The 13,961-nt window shown below is 40.3% G+C and overlaps 1 protein-coding gene across 3 annotated transcripts in view; it reads right to left on the bottom strand.

The window, feature by feature from the left end:
- Window positions 1-232: 232 nt before the first annotated feature.
- Window positions 233-13,961, bottom strand: part of RBMS2 (RNA binding motif single stranded interacting protein 2) — a 47,489-nt gene continuing 33,760 nt past the window's right edge. For 2 of the 3 annotated variants that reach the window (XM_025044677.1, XM_006908915.3), the window contains 9 exons: window positions 12,122-12,201; window positions 11,877-11,986; window positions 11,509-11,555; window positions 11,238-11,331; window positions 7,960-8,034; window positions 7,508-7,618; window positions 6,569-6,649; window positions 6,036-6,121; window positions 895-5,924 (listed from right to left, as the gene is read on the bottom strand). In XM_025044677.1, coding sequence (XP_024900445.1) covers window positions 6,041-6,121; window positions 6,569-6,649; window positions 7,508-7,618; window positions 7,960-8,034; window positions 11,238-11,331; window positions 11,509-11,555; window positions 11,877-11,986; window positions 12,122-12,201 — 679 coding nt within the window. In that variant the 3' untranslated portion in view covers window positions 895-5,924; window positions 6,036-6,040. Of the gene's footprint in view, window positions 556-894; window positions 5,925-6,035; window positions 6,122-6,568; window positions 6,650-7,507; window positions 7,619-7,959; window positions 8,035-11,237; window positions 11,332-11,508; window positions 11,556-11,876; window positions 11,987-12,121; window positions 12,202-13,961 lie in introns of those variants that run through there. The other variant, XM_015587010.2, reaches the window with a different exon arrangement.

Genomic DNA, 13,961 nt, shown 5'->3' with positions numbered 1-13,961 from the left:
AGTGGGAAGAAGTGGGGGCTGAAGGGGGGGTAGGGTAGGGCATGATCAAAGGGGCCATTTCTCACTTTTCTTTCCTCCTCTTCACTGCCCCTTGAGGTAGGTGGATTATCTCTTCTTGACAATAAGAGTATTTGGTAGGGAAGGCAGGTTAAAAAATAAAACCCACCCCCTGCCCCTTTGTTTCCCCTCCCCCATCAGTCTGGTAACAGGAAGAAACCACACCATCAACACCAAGTTTCCATGTTCCTTTTACAGCAAAAGGGACTCGACTTTTTATATAACCAAATGTGGTGTTTTAGTGACTTTTTGATAATGTACAGTTTTTTGTGAATTTAAATTTATTTCTTTCTATATTTTTAGGACCAATCTCATTTTTAATAAGGTTTAAAAAAGGAAAAAAAAAAGTCTAGAGAAACAAACTCCTGTTTTTGCCATGTGATGTTCCACAAGTGCAGCTGTAGAAAAGTGCTTGTCAGTTGAATAAAACCACATTTGATAGAGATTCAAAAGACTCTGTGTATTTATCTTCCTTTCAACATAGGTTTTCACACTTGCCTAAGGGGAGAACTAGGGGTTAGGGTATGACTCGTTTGGTGTGAGATAGCAGGTGAGAGAGCAATATGCCCTTAATTTTCCAAGGTTTATCCTTAAACCTCCCAGCTTGGCCTTTCCTGTGCAAGAGGCGTCCAGAGCAGAATTTCTGCTCATGTGGATGGAACAGGGTCTTGGTGCCTGTGGCCAGAGTGCTGGAGAAAGTGGGATTCAGTGTGCATAGTTCTCGCCTTGTGGAAATAGGGCTTTGGTTTCATAAGCTGCCACCTATGTTTCCATAGTAGCAAATATAGGCCCATTACCAAATTCCCAGCTTCTACCCATGGATAAGACACCAGGAGGTAGACATTTGTGTTTTATTTCAAAACAAGTTGAAATAAGACAAAAATGAAGCTCTACCAAATTGTAGGGAAGGAACATGAGAATACCAAAGGTCAGAAAAGAAATAAGCTAGAAGGGTGGCATTGGCATAGACATGATAAAACGAGAAGATTCTGGATAAAGGAAAAGTGTACAAAATGTGAGTATAAAACTATTTCCCTGTCAAAGGTGATAAGTGCATGAGAGAACACTCACTACCTAAAAAGTATGTGTTAGGGGATAGGGAAACCAGTAATAGAGTGAGGACTTTATTTGCTCAGGCCAGGAAATCTTAACCACCCTCCAAGCTGTAAGTTTTGTTTTGGTAAACCCTCTGAACTAACTAATAAGGTGAAAAAGAAACATCTGTTTTTCTAGCCCTATAAAAATCACAAATGTCCTTTTGTGCTTGCTTTCCTTCTCAGGTATGTGGCAGCCATTAGCCAACTCATCCTCAAGTTTTGAGCTCTGCTCCAACTCTGGTGTCCCTGGGAGTGGCTCCTAAGATTAGTTTTATCCTAGGCCGTCATTACACAGTCTATCCCTCTGGCCTACCACAGCAAGACTTAACCGAAGAGTTCACACTATTCCAGGGTGATTAATGAGCTAAAAATCCCAAAGACATTCTAGAAACAACCAACCAAGAGTTTTTGCACTTGATCATGAAACATTTTCTAGCTCCCCGGCTTTCTAACCCTCAAAAAGGGAAGGACAGAGTAAAGGAAAGATGTAAACCAGGTACTTGTGCCCTTGTTGAATTGTGAAATTGTGAGGTAGATCTGTAACAAGGACAAGGAAGTTTTGGGATATGCTTGGAGAATGTTTATTCAAAACAAGTAGATATATCAGAGAGAAAGTTTGAACTTAAGACACCTGGCTTTCTCATTACTGAGTCATGTGGGGACTACACCTAGAGAAGTGCAGCAAAGACCAGAAGGGTGATAGAGCTCACAGGCTCCATCCTCCTACAAAAAGACGAGGTGAAACCTGAGTAAATAAGGGATCTGCTAAAGCCTGGTAGGACCGAAATTGCAGGTAAGCACAGAAATGGGAGTAGTTAGTTTAAGAGGGAATCCGGAAGAAGCAGTGTGACAAGAAACGTGATTTAAGACTCCTTATGGATTGGCTTTCATGACACCCACTCGTTTCTCTGAAGCTAGTCTAGCAAAGCAGGTCGTCTCATCTCCCATCCAAGTTTACTGCCTGCCCTTGGTTAAGGTCAAAGTAGCCCCTCATAAATGCAATGCTGCTGTTCTCCCAGAAGGTGGAGCACATGCACAAGAGCAGCAATGATTTTTTTTTCCCCTGGAAAACTAGAGGTCTCTGTGATCCCTGCAACGTTCCATTCCAGCAAGGCCTCTTTCTGCAAGGTATCAACCCACATGTAGGCCCCCAAAGGGCTGACAAAAGCAGAAGGGAGTGAGCACTGCAGACACCAAGGGAATGAATGAGCTCACAGCTCAGTAAATTAGGAAAGGAAGTAGAACGAAACTGGGCTGAGATGGCCCAACTGAGGGACAGTCACAGTCAGTAGAGCAGTAAGATTTAGTTTTTCTCCTCAGTGAAAGTAATGTCTTCCTACCACCCCTATCTTACTGACAAGGGCTATTATCACTTTGGAGCTACCAGGCCAAGACTGGACAGCCTTTCGAATTCTTTGGTTAAAAAATAACCTCTCCACCAATGTTCCCACATCTTCCCTAACCTCTGCCCTCACCCTCCAAAAAGTCTAATCAGCCTAGGGTCTGTGCATCATCTCAGCATGAGGAACAGTGATAACAGTGCCATGAGATGAGGCGAGCAGGCTCTGAGCCTAGTTAAGGACTATATGTAGAAGGGACTCAGTTATGTTCTATTTGGCTGAAAACAAAAAAGTACTAAAATGTTTCAATGTTATGAGCATCTGTAATGAGTAGGGATGATTATGTGAAGTACAGGAAAAGTATAATCTGGGCTCCATATAGACAATTTAGAAAACACTAGAGATAAGTGTTTAAAGAGCCCAGCCTTAGGCTGTGAGCTTGAAGGGAATTACGATTCCCCTGCCACCACTGCCACCATTGAACTATTTCATGAGAGAAAATATGTCCCTCATTCCTCCTTCCTTACCCAGTCACTCACTCATGTCAGATCTGTTAGAAATGAACTAAGAACTAGGGGGGAAAAATAGCATGAATGTAACCCAAAAACATCCAAAAGAAATTCCACAGTGCCATTAACCACTACAAAAATAACTTCAGGCTCCCCATCACTTCCCATGCCCAAAGATACCTGCCCAAGCCAGAAACATTAATAGAATCCATTAAGTAGATTCACATGAAGAAAATACACAAAAGTTAATTTCAGAATTTAAAGCAAAACAATCACAGACGTTTGAACATTTTTTAAAATACAGAGAAGAATCAGGAGTTCTGGGAGGTGAAGGAGGAGCAGCAGTATTATCAACAACAGTTTCCATGCGTGAAAGGTCCCCATAGCACTAAGCCTCACTTAGTAAGGCTCCTCCAAGCTACTATCAAATGAACGGGATTCTAGATTTGTTTTCTTTGTTTCTTCCTCATTCCTCCTTCCTTACCCACTGACAAGAAATCTACAGTGTACTTTTCTTGACTAAGGGCTGGAGACTCAGGTACCTACCCAGCCAAACCTTTCTAGAAGATTATTGGGCTTGAGGCTGTTTCAAACTGGATGAGCCTTTCCTGGGGTTGGAAGCAACCATGAGAAAATTAGTAGTGGCAATTTTGTCCTCTATACTTTATATGCTACCCATTGCTCTCCCCCGCCCCCAACTCACTTACCCCAAGGATGTACCAAAGGACAGTCTAAGCATAGGGAGCATTTGGACTCTCAATTCTGGGATGGGTGGGAGGGGAAGTAAAGTTGGGCCCAAGCTCTATGTACAACACAGAAGCTAGTACTACAGCTTCTTTTCCCAGTAACATCTCCTTCCTCTCTGACAGCCAGCCTAATGAACACCGGTTTCTCCATTCTCTGTCATATGGCTTTCAGTATGACTGGTAGAAAGGCACCTGATCTTGAAGGGGAGCAGAATTCTCCTTTCAGTACATAAGGGAGCAACTGGGAGAAGACAGGTGCAGGATCTTATTTCCTAGAAGATGGGCAAAGGCTTTCTCCTCTCTCCATGTGCATAGTGTGTGGTCTCGCAGAAGGAGATGGAGTTGAGGAGAAAATAACAGACTTTTTAAAAGGACTCCTGACCTTGTTAATAACACAATAGGATTTATTGCCCTTTTCTATCCTAACTCTCTGCTGTCTTTCTACAAAAAAGAAAATTACTTTTGATGTCCTGGTTCCCTGGAAAAGAGGCCCAAACACATCAAAGCAGGACGGGTTACTCTGGACAGTTATAGAGAGCTTTGTCCTTTCCCACTAGGCACAGCACATGCACAGAACAGCCCCCACCTCAATCTGTGTGTGTGCATATGGCATGTGCACAACAGCACAAGCCTTTCAAGGGTCACTTCAATAGTTGCATGAGTGTCAAAAGGCACTGTGTGTCCAGGGTTGGAGTAGGAATTTACCAAATCCTCTGGTACAGGAGGCAGGGACAACACTATCTCCATCAAGTCTTCTCAACTTTGGCACTACTGACATTTTGAAACAGATAATTCTTTGTTGGGCGTGTTGGGTCTGTCCTGTGTGCTGCAGGATGTTTAGCAGCATCCTTGGTCTCTAGCCACTAGATGCCAGTAGCACAGCAGCCTCCCTCCCCAGGCATGACAATCAAAACTGTCTCCCGAGATTGCTAAATGGCTTCTAGGGAACGAAATCACCTCCTTCAGAACCACTGGTCTAGAGGTGAAGCAACTGATCTTCCACAGTGGGGAAGGAGCCTAAGTAGACTCAGCAATGTCACAAGTACAAAGCCTCTGAGCACAGCAATGTGCAATGGGCAAGACAGGGGCCCTGAGACCCAGAGCCGAAATGAAGATCCTTCAGAAAGCAGGAAAGCAGGTATTCCTGAAAAGCTGTAACTGGAGAAGACACTTCCTCAGAGGGTGTTGGCTTCCGCAGTGAGAAGAATTAGAATTCTGTCAGTAAGTCCACCCTTCTGGAACTTGCCAGGGAAAACCTAGTCTTCATCCAAATTTGGCTCGAGGATGACTTCTAAGGGCTGTGGGATTGTCTCTTAAATGAGCCTAGGTCATATCTCTGCTTCCTGAAGGCAAAGTCTAGTCTTTTCTCCCAGGATGTGGCAGAACAGAGAGAAGAAAAGCCACTTCCATTGCTTGCTTAGTATTCTACCTTGTTCCTTGCCCAGGCCCCCCAAAATTCCATACAAAATTTCATTCAAAAGAGAAATTCACAAAATTAAAAATTGTAAAAAGGTCTAAATAGGCAGGCTCTGCTGTACGGAAAAGAGGAAAAGAACAATGTGGATGAGAGAAGGCATAAAATTTGTGAAGAGACAGGATGTATGAGCTAAGAGCTTTATAAAACAAAATTTTAAAAGTCTGCATATTTTCTTACACATATATCAAAAAAGTCTGTAACTAAACTCAGTAAAGAAGGGCCCACAGTGGGACTCCTTCAGTGTTCTAGCACCACACCTTTTTCTTACAAGAAGAAATAATAAAAAATTTTAAAAGCCTCCCCTCATAAGTCCAACACATAAAGAAACGTTTTTCATAAAGATGAGAAGAATCTCTAGGCACTGTGTGTCTTTGGTTAAGGGAAAGGATATATTGCAGCTAAAAACAAAACATAAAACTTCCCTTGCAAAAGAAAGAAAAAAAAAAAAGGTTTTTTGACCTTGACTCTAGCATACAAAAAGTGACGGTTCCCTCTGGCTCCATCAGGAATGGAGGAGTAGAAGAGGGCAGGAGAGCAGAAATTTCTTTTCCAGGCCGAGGCCTGTGAAAACGATGGCCAAGTGTTAGTTCTTAGCAGGGCCCACAGGTGGTCTGTATTCCTGGTTAGCCCTCTGGAGTCTAGGAGCATCAGCGTCTCCAAGAATTCATTTGTATTCAACAAAGATGGGGAGGGAAATCCTAAAGGAGGAATAAACCAGAGAGGGTAGGGAGGGGGAATGACAAACATGAGAGACCTTGTCTGACTTCAGGCTGCTCAACATACCCTGCCCCTCAGCATGTGGTTCTTACCACTGTTACTTGTTGAACTGGAAAGAATAAACCCCATGGTCTGAGGGAGCATCCACCGTCACTTGATTTTGTTGGCCGCTGCTCTCCTGTACCACAGCCAAGATAGGAAAGTCACTTTGTACATTCTTACCTCACTTCCCACTACAGCAATTAGCTAAAACCCACACAGAGTTGATGCCCTCCCAACCTACCTACTCTCATACACCTGAGTGAGTATGCACATGCACAGCACACACGTAGGTACATACACAGCATTACTTCCCCAACATTTACAGCAGCCTACCCTCTCCCCAAGAAACACTAGTCAATACAAGCCAGCATCCTGGTATTAACCGCTACCTGGCCAAATGTCAGGAAGGGCCTCATTCAAGGACACTAAGTCTTTCCTTCCTACATTTTTCACATACCTACTAGCTCTTTGTGAACACAGAATCGGCATCATTGTGAGAGCAAGATCTTGATCGGGGGAAATCTGCCTCTGTTCATTTTCCATTTGGATTTCTCTCAATCTAAAGAGATTATAGAGCTCTTACCTCAACTGAAACATTCGAAGAAGGCACAGGGGTGTACTGGGAGATGTAAGCTCCTTGCACAGCTGTAGCTGTTGGCATATACTAGAATGAAAAACATCAATAGGCTTAGAGCAATGATTCTTGACTACATTTAAAACACCTGGGAACTTTAGAAAAATACGGATGGTCCATCCCCAGAGATCCTAATTTAATTGTCTGATTTAATTGGGCTTTTTAAAAGCACTTCAGGTGGTTCTAAAGTACACTAGCTTAGAGCAGGAGTCCCAAACCCCCGGGCCACGGATCAATACCAGCACCAGTCCCCGGCCTGTTAGGAACCGGGGCACACAGCAGGAGGTGAGCAGCGGGCAAGTGAAGCTGCTTCTGTATTTGCAGTGACTCCCCAGCACTAGCATCACCATCTCAGCTCCACCTCGGAGCATCAGGCATTAGAGTCTCATAGGAGCACCGGCCCTGGTGCCAAAAAGGTTGAGGACCGCTGGCTTAGAGAGTCTTCCACCTACATGACTTTTTTCTCCTCTTTCTTGTCTTCTGCTTTTCCTCAATGCACTGCATTCTCTGCCTTTAAGCCCCACTGTGCGAATCAGAATGTAGCAGACCTACCGAAATCTAATGGACGTCATCCATTCTTCTTGTTACTATTTTGATAAGAATTTCTAAGAAACATGAATGAACTCCTAGGTAAATTAGTATGAAGACAGAAACACTATTTGTTTCGTTTTATGAGTAGAAATCAGTTAAAAGAAGTGGGCTTGGGAGTAGAATGGCTGTATTCCTGGCTCATGGATTATTATCTTTTTTGTTTATCTCCTATTCTGAGTCCACCCTCAATGATACTAAAGTGATTCTCATCATCATTCATAACTATTTATACTGAACAGTATTACATAGGTATTCCTTGCTCGGTAGGAGTTTATAATCAGAAATATGCTGCTTTACCGTGCCAGTAGTGCTAAGGGAGAGGTGGCCCAATTGCTGGGTAAGAGGTCCCATCATGGAGGCAGGCTGGAGAGAAATGCGGTGATCCATCCCTGGTGTCAGAACTGAACCCTAGAGGCAGCAACAAAGGACAAGGTTAGTTGGCAGCATCCTGTGAGGCTGCCTGAAGCAGTGATTCATGGCTACCAGGACCATTGAAGACAGACATTTTAAAATCTTGGGAAATGATATGTGAGCAGCAACCCAGTTATGCAACAGGAATGGGTCGTCTGCCCATCAGTCTAGAGGGATCCCTGTCTAAGAATAACAAGCTCACAGAATTTAAGGTCATATCCCTAGGTTACATAAGGGCCTGAGCAAGAACTCATACCCACATCTCCTGTTATCAAATCCCATTGTTTTTCTTTACATCAAATTGCCCATTTGGCTTTTGACCACTTCTGAACACTCACTGAAGGCTGCATGAGGTATGACTGGTGGTGCATCCAAGACGAGTTGGGTACTTGTAGAGATGTCTGAGTTACTCTCTAATGCAAGTAAAAATAAACAAAAATGTTAATTGCCCAGAAACTATTGTTTCATCCAGTGATCTGATCATGTTCAGCAAAACCCCGCAAAAGTTGGAGTGCCCCCTCAGAAAACAGAAACGTTAAGAATAAACTGTTTAAAAAATATTAGTAACTCTTACACCTCAATAAATAACCCAATTTAAAAATAGGCAAAGGATTTGAATAGATATTTCTCTAAGAAGACATACAAATGGCCAATAAGCACATGAAAGATGCTCAAAAAATCCTTAGTCATTAGGGAAATGCAAATCAAATACACAATGAAATACCACTTCACACCCACTAGGACGGCCATAATTAAAAGGACAAAATAATAAGTGTTATACACTGCAGATGGCAACGTAAAATGGTTCAACAGCTTTGGAAAAGTCTGGCACTTCTTCAAAAAATTAAAGTTAATTGTATAAACCAGCAATTCTACACCAAAAGAAATGAAAACATGTCCACATAAAAATTGTACACAAATGGTAGCATTATTTATAAGAGCCAAACGTTAGAAACAAAACAAAAATGGCCATCAACTAACTGATAAATAACAAAATGTATGGTATATCCATACAATGGAATATGATTCAGTCATAAAAAGACATGAGGTACTGAAACATATTGTAACATGGATGAACCTTAAAAACATGCTAAATGAAAGAAACCAGACACAAGATATATATTGTATGCTTCCATTTATATGAAATGTCTAGAAAAGGCAAATCTATAGACGTAGAAAGTGTATTAGCGGTTGCAGAGACTAGGGGTAAGGAAGAATGAGGAATGACTGCTAATGGGTACAGAGTTTCTTTCTGAGGTGATAAAAATGTTCTGGAATTAGATTATGGTGATAATTGTATAACTTTGTAACTATACTAAAAACTACTGACTTGTATACTTAAAGAGGGTGAATTTTATGGTATGTGAATTGTATCTGTTTTAAAATGAAAAAAAGTTAACAATGAAAAGCTAGAAATGCATCATAATAAATAAGTAGTTTATTTCATAAATATAAGGATTATTCAAGAGCAGAAACTCTATACATATAAGTCAAAATTGAAGGGAAAAGTCATTGTGTAAAAACAAATCGTTTTTATAAGTTGATGGGAAAAGAACAAATAACCAAACAGAAAAATGAGCTAAGTATATGAAAAACAATCAGAAGCAGCAAATCGATATATGACAAACATTAAAAAAAAAATGCTTAAACTTAAGCTGCAGTCAAGGAAGTACAAATTAAAATCAGAATGCACTTTACAATCATTAAGATAGGGAAAATTTTAAAAGAGCAATGTCACCTATGGCTGGAGAGAAATGGGTACTCATATATTGCTAACGGAAATGTGAATTGGCACCGCCTTTGTGAAAAGTAATCTGGCAACATCTATAAAACTGAAAGTCCATAAATTATTCAACCTAGCAATCCCACTCTTCAGACTCCAGCCCCCAGAAATAAAAGCACTCATGTATAAGGACAGAGCACAAGGATGTTTGCTGGAGCATTATTTGTACCAGAAAAACACTGAAATCCAAGAGAATGCCCTTCACTGGGGTATAGCTGAAGAATTCTGGTGTATCTGCAGCACGAAATATAATGCAATTATTAAAAAAAAGAAATAATTAGAACAGAGGATCTCAACATTTATCTGCATCAGAATCACCTGGAAGGCTTGTTAAAATTCAGATTGCTGAAACCCATCGCCAGAGTTTCTAATTCAGTAGATCTGGAGTGGAGTCTAAGAATTTGTTTCTAAAAGTTCCAAGGTGTTGCTGATATTGTTGGCCCAGGGACTATACTTTAAGAATCACTGTCTTAAACAATGAGATACCATCTCACACCTGTTAGAATAACTATAATCAACAGGACAAGTGATAACAAATGTTGGAGAGGATGCAGAGAAAAAGGAATCCTCATACACTGCTGGTGGGGCTGCAAATTGGTACAGCCACTATGGAAAACAGTATGGAAGTTCCTCAAAAAATTAAGAATTGATCTACCATGTGATCCAGCGAGGAAAAGGAACTCTCATACACTGCCAGTGGGACTGCAAATTGGTACAGCCACTATGGAAAACAGTGTGGAGGTTCCTCAAAAAATTAAGAATTGATCTATTATATGATCCAGCAATCCCTCTACTGGGTATTTACCCCAAAGACTTGAAAACCCATATCCGAAAAGATATTTGCACACCGATGTTCATATCAACTTTATTCACAGTGGCCAGGACCTGGAAGCAACCGAAGTGTCCTATGATAGATGTTTGGCTAAAGAAGCTGTGGTACATATACATATATACAATGGAATGTTACTCAGCCATAAGAAGAGATGAAATACTGCCATTTGTGACAACGTGGATGGACCTCGAAATAATCATGTTAAGCAAACTAAGCCCGACAGAAAAATTTGAAAATCACATATCACTTATATGTGAGATATAAACCTAAAAGCAACAAAGGAACAGGACAAACAAACAGAGACTCATGGACATGGACTATAGACTAGTGGTTACCAGAGGGTAGGGGGTAGGAGAGGAGCGGGGAGGTAGACGGGGTAAAGGGGGTCAAATAGGGGGGGACAGAAAGAAATCTAACTATGGGAGGTGAACACACAGTGTAAATATATATATGTATTCCTTACTGTTAAAGTGTACAGCTGAAACTTATTGGATTTCATTAACCAAATGTCACCATAAAAAATTAAAAAAAAAAATTAAAAAAAAACTTCATAAAATTGTGTATTTATTATTTTAAAATGATGCAATAAGGTTTTAATAAGTAATAAAATTTTAATAGACTACAATGTAAAAAAAGAATCACTGATTTAAGGTACTGTTAAGTGAGAAAAATATGAAAAATATATTTAATACGGTCAAATTTTTATAAAATAAACAATGACTTCCAAAACCCTACACATATGCATATATGCATATAAAGAAAAATACGGAAAACTGTAGGAAATTAACATGGATTTATTTGTGGCATGATGGACAGAGACTAAGGATGCTGCCTCTACAACAGTCTCTCTCCATATGTAATGCTTTTATGTAAAATCATTTGTGTGTAATATCTATAAAAGAAAAACAAAAATACAGCAAGTAGTTTCCAGCTTTATATTCCTTCACCTAAAATACAATGACAGGGAAAACCACCACACCCTTTCTGGGGCATGAACATACCTGATACGAAGACACAGGAGATGGAAGGTATGGGGAGAGTGTAGACTGAGCAAGCATCCTGTTGGGGGTGATGTTATAAGGAGCTGGGTAAAACCTGTAGGAAGGAACCTCATCTGTAAGGAGTCACAGGAAACCACAAAGTAAGGGCTCCCATTGGTAGACACAGCTACTTCCCACTAAGCGCTATTTAAAAATCAAAATGAAACATCCGAGTGCCTAGACACAGGCTATTGTCATTTTCAGGTGACCTGATTATATAAAACACCCTTACCCATTCTGAAGAGCTGTGATGGGGTCATAGGTCAAGGCCATACTACCCTATAAAGAAAGAACACGGTATTCATATTGTGAGACCTTGGGTGAGAATAGAAGCAAGCTGAAAATGTCAAGGCTAGGGATGTATTTGGTTCAGCTGATTGAACTGAAGTCTGGACAAGCTGTTCGAGAGTTTTTCTGCTTGTGCACACTGCAAGATCCCACTCAAGACCCACACTAAAGATCATGTTAAATAGCCAACATCTCTCAGTTACAAACGGTAGCTCTCAAGCTTGCTACCTCAGCTCACAGAAATCGGGCCATGGTAATTTCCATTCCATTTTAATATCCTTGGTACTCCTGTCTCCTCAGAGGTCCTCTCACCATGTCTCCATTCCTTGGCCAGGCTGGTCCATTTTGCACAAATTTTCCTTGGTTCTGTCGTTTCTTTGGACCACCATCAGCAAATTTGCAAAGCAATGGATCAGATGGGGCTGCCAAGAGAGAAAGCAGACAGGCAGCTGAGTCTCTCCTCACTTAGCCCACTCACACTCATGCCAAACCCCTCCAGAATCTTCACTGGAAGTAACAGCCTGTGGACCTCTAAGCCCGATTCTCAGATGTCTCACCTGGTATTCCAGGGGGTGTCTTAATATATTTTCCATTAAAGTGGGTGATGATGGCTTCACACTTCTCTGTGGACTCCATCCTAAGGAGCACAAGAGGGGTTAGGCTCTACCTTCTCCAGGATCTGTGCTCTCCCTACATTCAAAAAGAAAGCTCTAAGATCCCAGCCCCATAAATGCTTCAAAAGTTGTGACTATAGAAACAGAGTTTCTTCCACACAAATTCAAGGTATCCTGAAGAAGCAGCCCCAGCTTCTAATGAAGGTTTTCTCAACTGGCTCCTGTAGGGGTTCTGAAAGGAATAATGGAGGTCTTTAAGCTATGAATATGTATTCCAAAGAAGATAGATACTAATGGATGGGCCTAGTACTGTGTCTGGTTCATAAATAAGAATACAATAAATAGAGGCTGTTACCATTACTTTTTATTACAAAATTCCTAATGGAAATTTTTCCTTCACTCTGATAAAACTACAAAGGCTAAGAAGTAGCCAATATTAATTTTTTGCTTCTGGTTATTTATCAAGGTCTAATTAGCTACTGATAACATCATTAAGATTTCATGAGTCTGTAGGAAGAAACAGTAATAAGAAAGGGTTTATGGTTGATAGTGAGTGATTAAAAAAAACAATGTTAGAAACTACTGAGTTAAAGTATCTTGCTAGAGAAAGAAGACTGAGTAAGAAATCAGAAAACCTAGACTCCAGCACCTATTCACCACCCATAACTCTGTGAGTTAAGACATACACACAAACTCTTTGGATCTATTCCTCATATCTGCTTTACAGAAATTATCCATCTACTCTACTACACAGGGTTGTATAGATCAAATGAGATAATGCATACAAATGTGTTCTAAAAATTGTAAGGATCTACACAGTACAACATACAGTTTCTTCCCCTTTTTCCATATTTAAAGTAAGCTTCAGTATATTTTCTATGCCAGTAACTACTAAAAATATAAACAATTCCTGTGCAGGCAGTCACTAAAAAAAGGCCTCACATGGAACCTTTTAGAGAAAACCACATGTGAAGTCTTTGGTTGGGTTACTCCTACTCCTTAATCTTTCAAAAGGGTGAGCAGGCATGGAGAGTTTTAAGAGAATCGCTTTCAGAACTTCAACTTCCTCAGAACCTCCTTCCTACTACTGATCTGCCTGAGGAATTGCTCGTGATCACTAATGATCGAGGCTAAAGTCTCCTCTCACAACCACTCCATTCAGTTTACTTCACCCTCATGCAGACTCAACATGAGGCAGTGATGACTGAGTTACAAATCATTTTGTTAGTTTAGATAGTCCCAATTCTTCCTTGCAACAGAAGCTGGAAGACTCAGCGAGTTGTCAATTGACATATGAAAAAAATTGGTTTTGATGATAGATCACCCTGGTCCTTGGCATATGATTCACAAGTAATTCAAAAAATTTCTATTTTAACAAAACTCTTTCTATTCCCATCCACTTATTTATGTGAACAAGGTTTCTCAGCATGAAAACAAACAAACAAACAAAAAAGGAACAGAACTGATAAACCCTGTCTTGTTACAGCAATAAACAATATTCACTGATGGCTACATAACCTAATTAGAAAAATCTAAACAAAATAAAACTTACCCATGTCATAGGAAAAGCATTTCCAATAAAATTTACTTTATATAAAATAACTTTGTATCACCATTTTAATATATTTGTGTTGTTTGGGGCAGCTGTGAACTAATAATTATAAAGAGAATTTTCTTATAGTTAATATATATATAGCTTCATGGCCACTGGAAAAAAATTAATTTACATACATATTTTTATTGCAGAGAAGTATGACAGAATAATCCATAAAAAGACTTTCAA

This window comes from Pteropus alecto, unplaced genomic scaffold (genome assembly GCF_000325575.1).
Source record: "Pteropus alecto unplaced genomic scaffold, ASM32557v1 scaffold433, whole genome shotgun sequence".
NCBI lineage: Eukaryota > Metazoa > Chordata > Mammalia > Chiroptera > Pteropodidae > Pteropus > Pteropus alecto.
The sequence above is the reverse complement of the archived record's forward strand: the minus strand, read 5'-3'. Positions and strand labels throughout refer to the sequence as shown.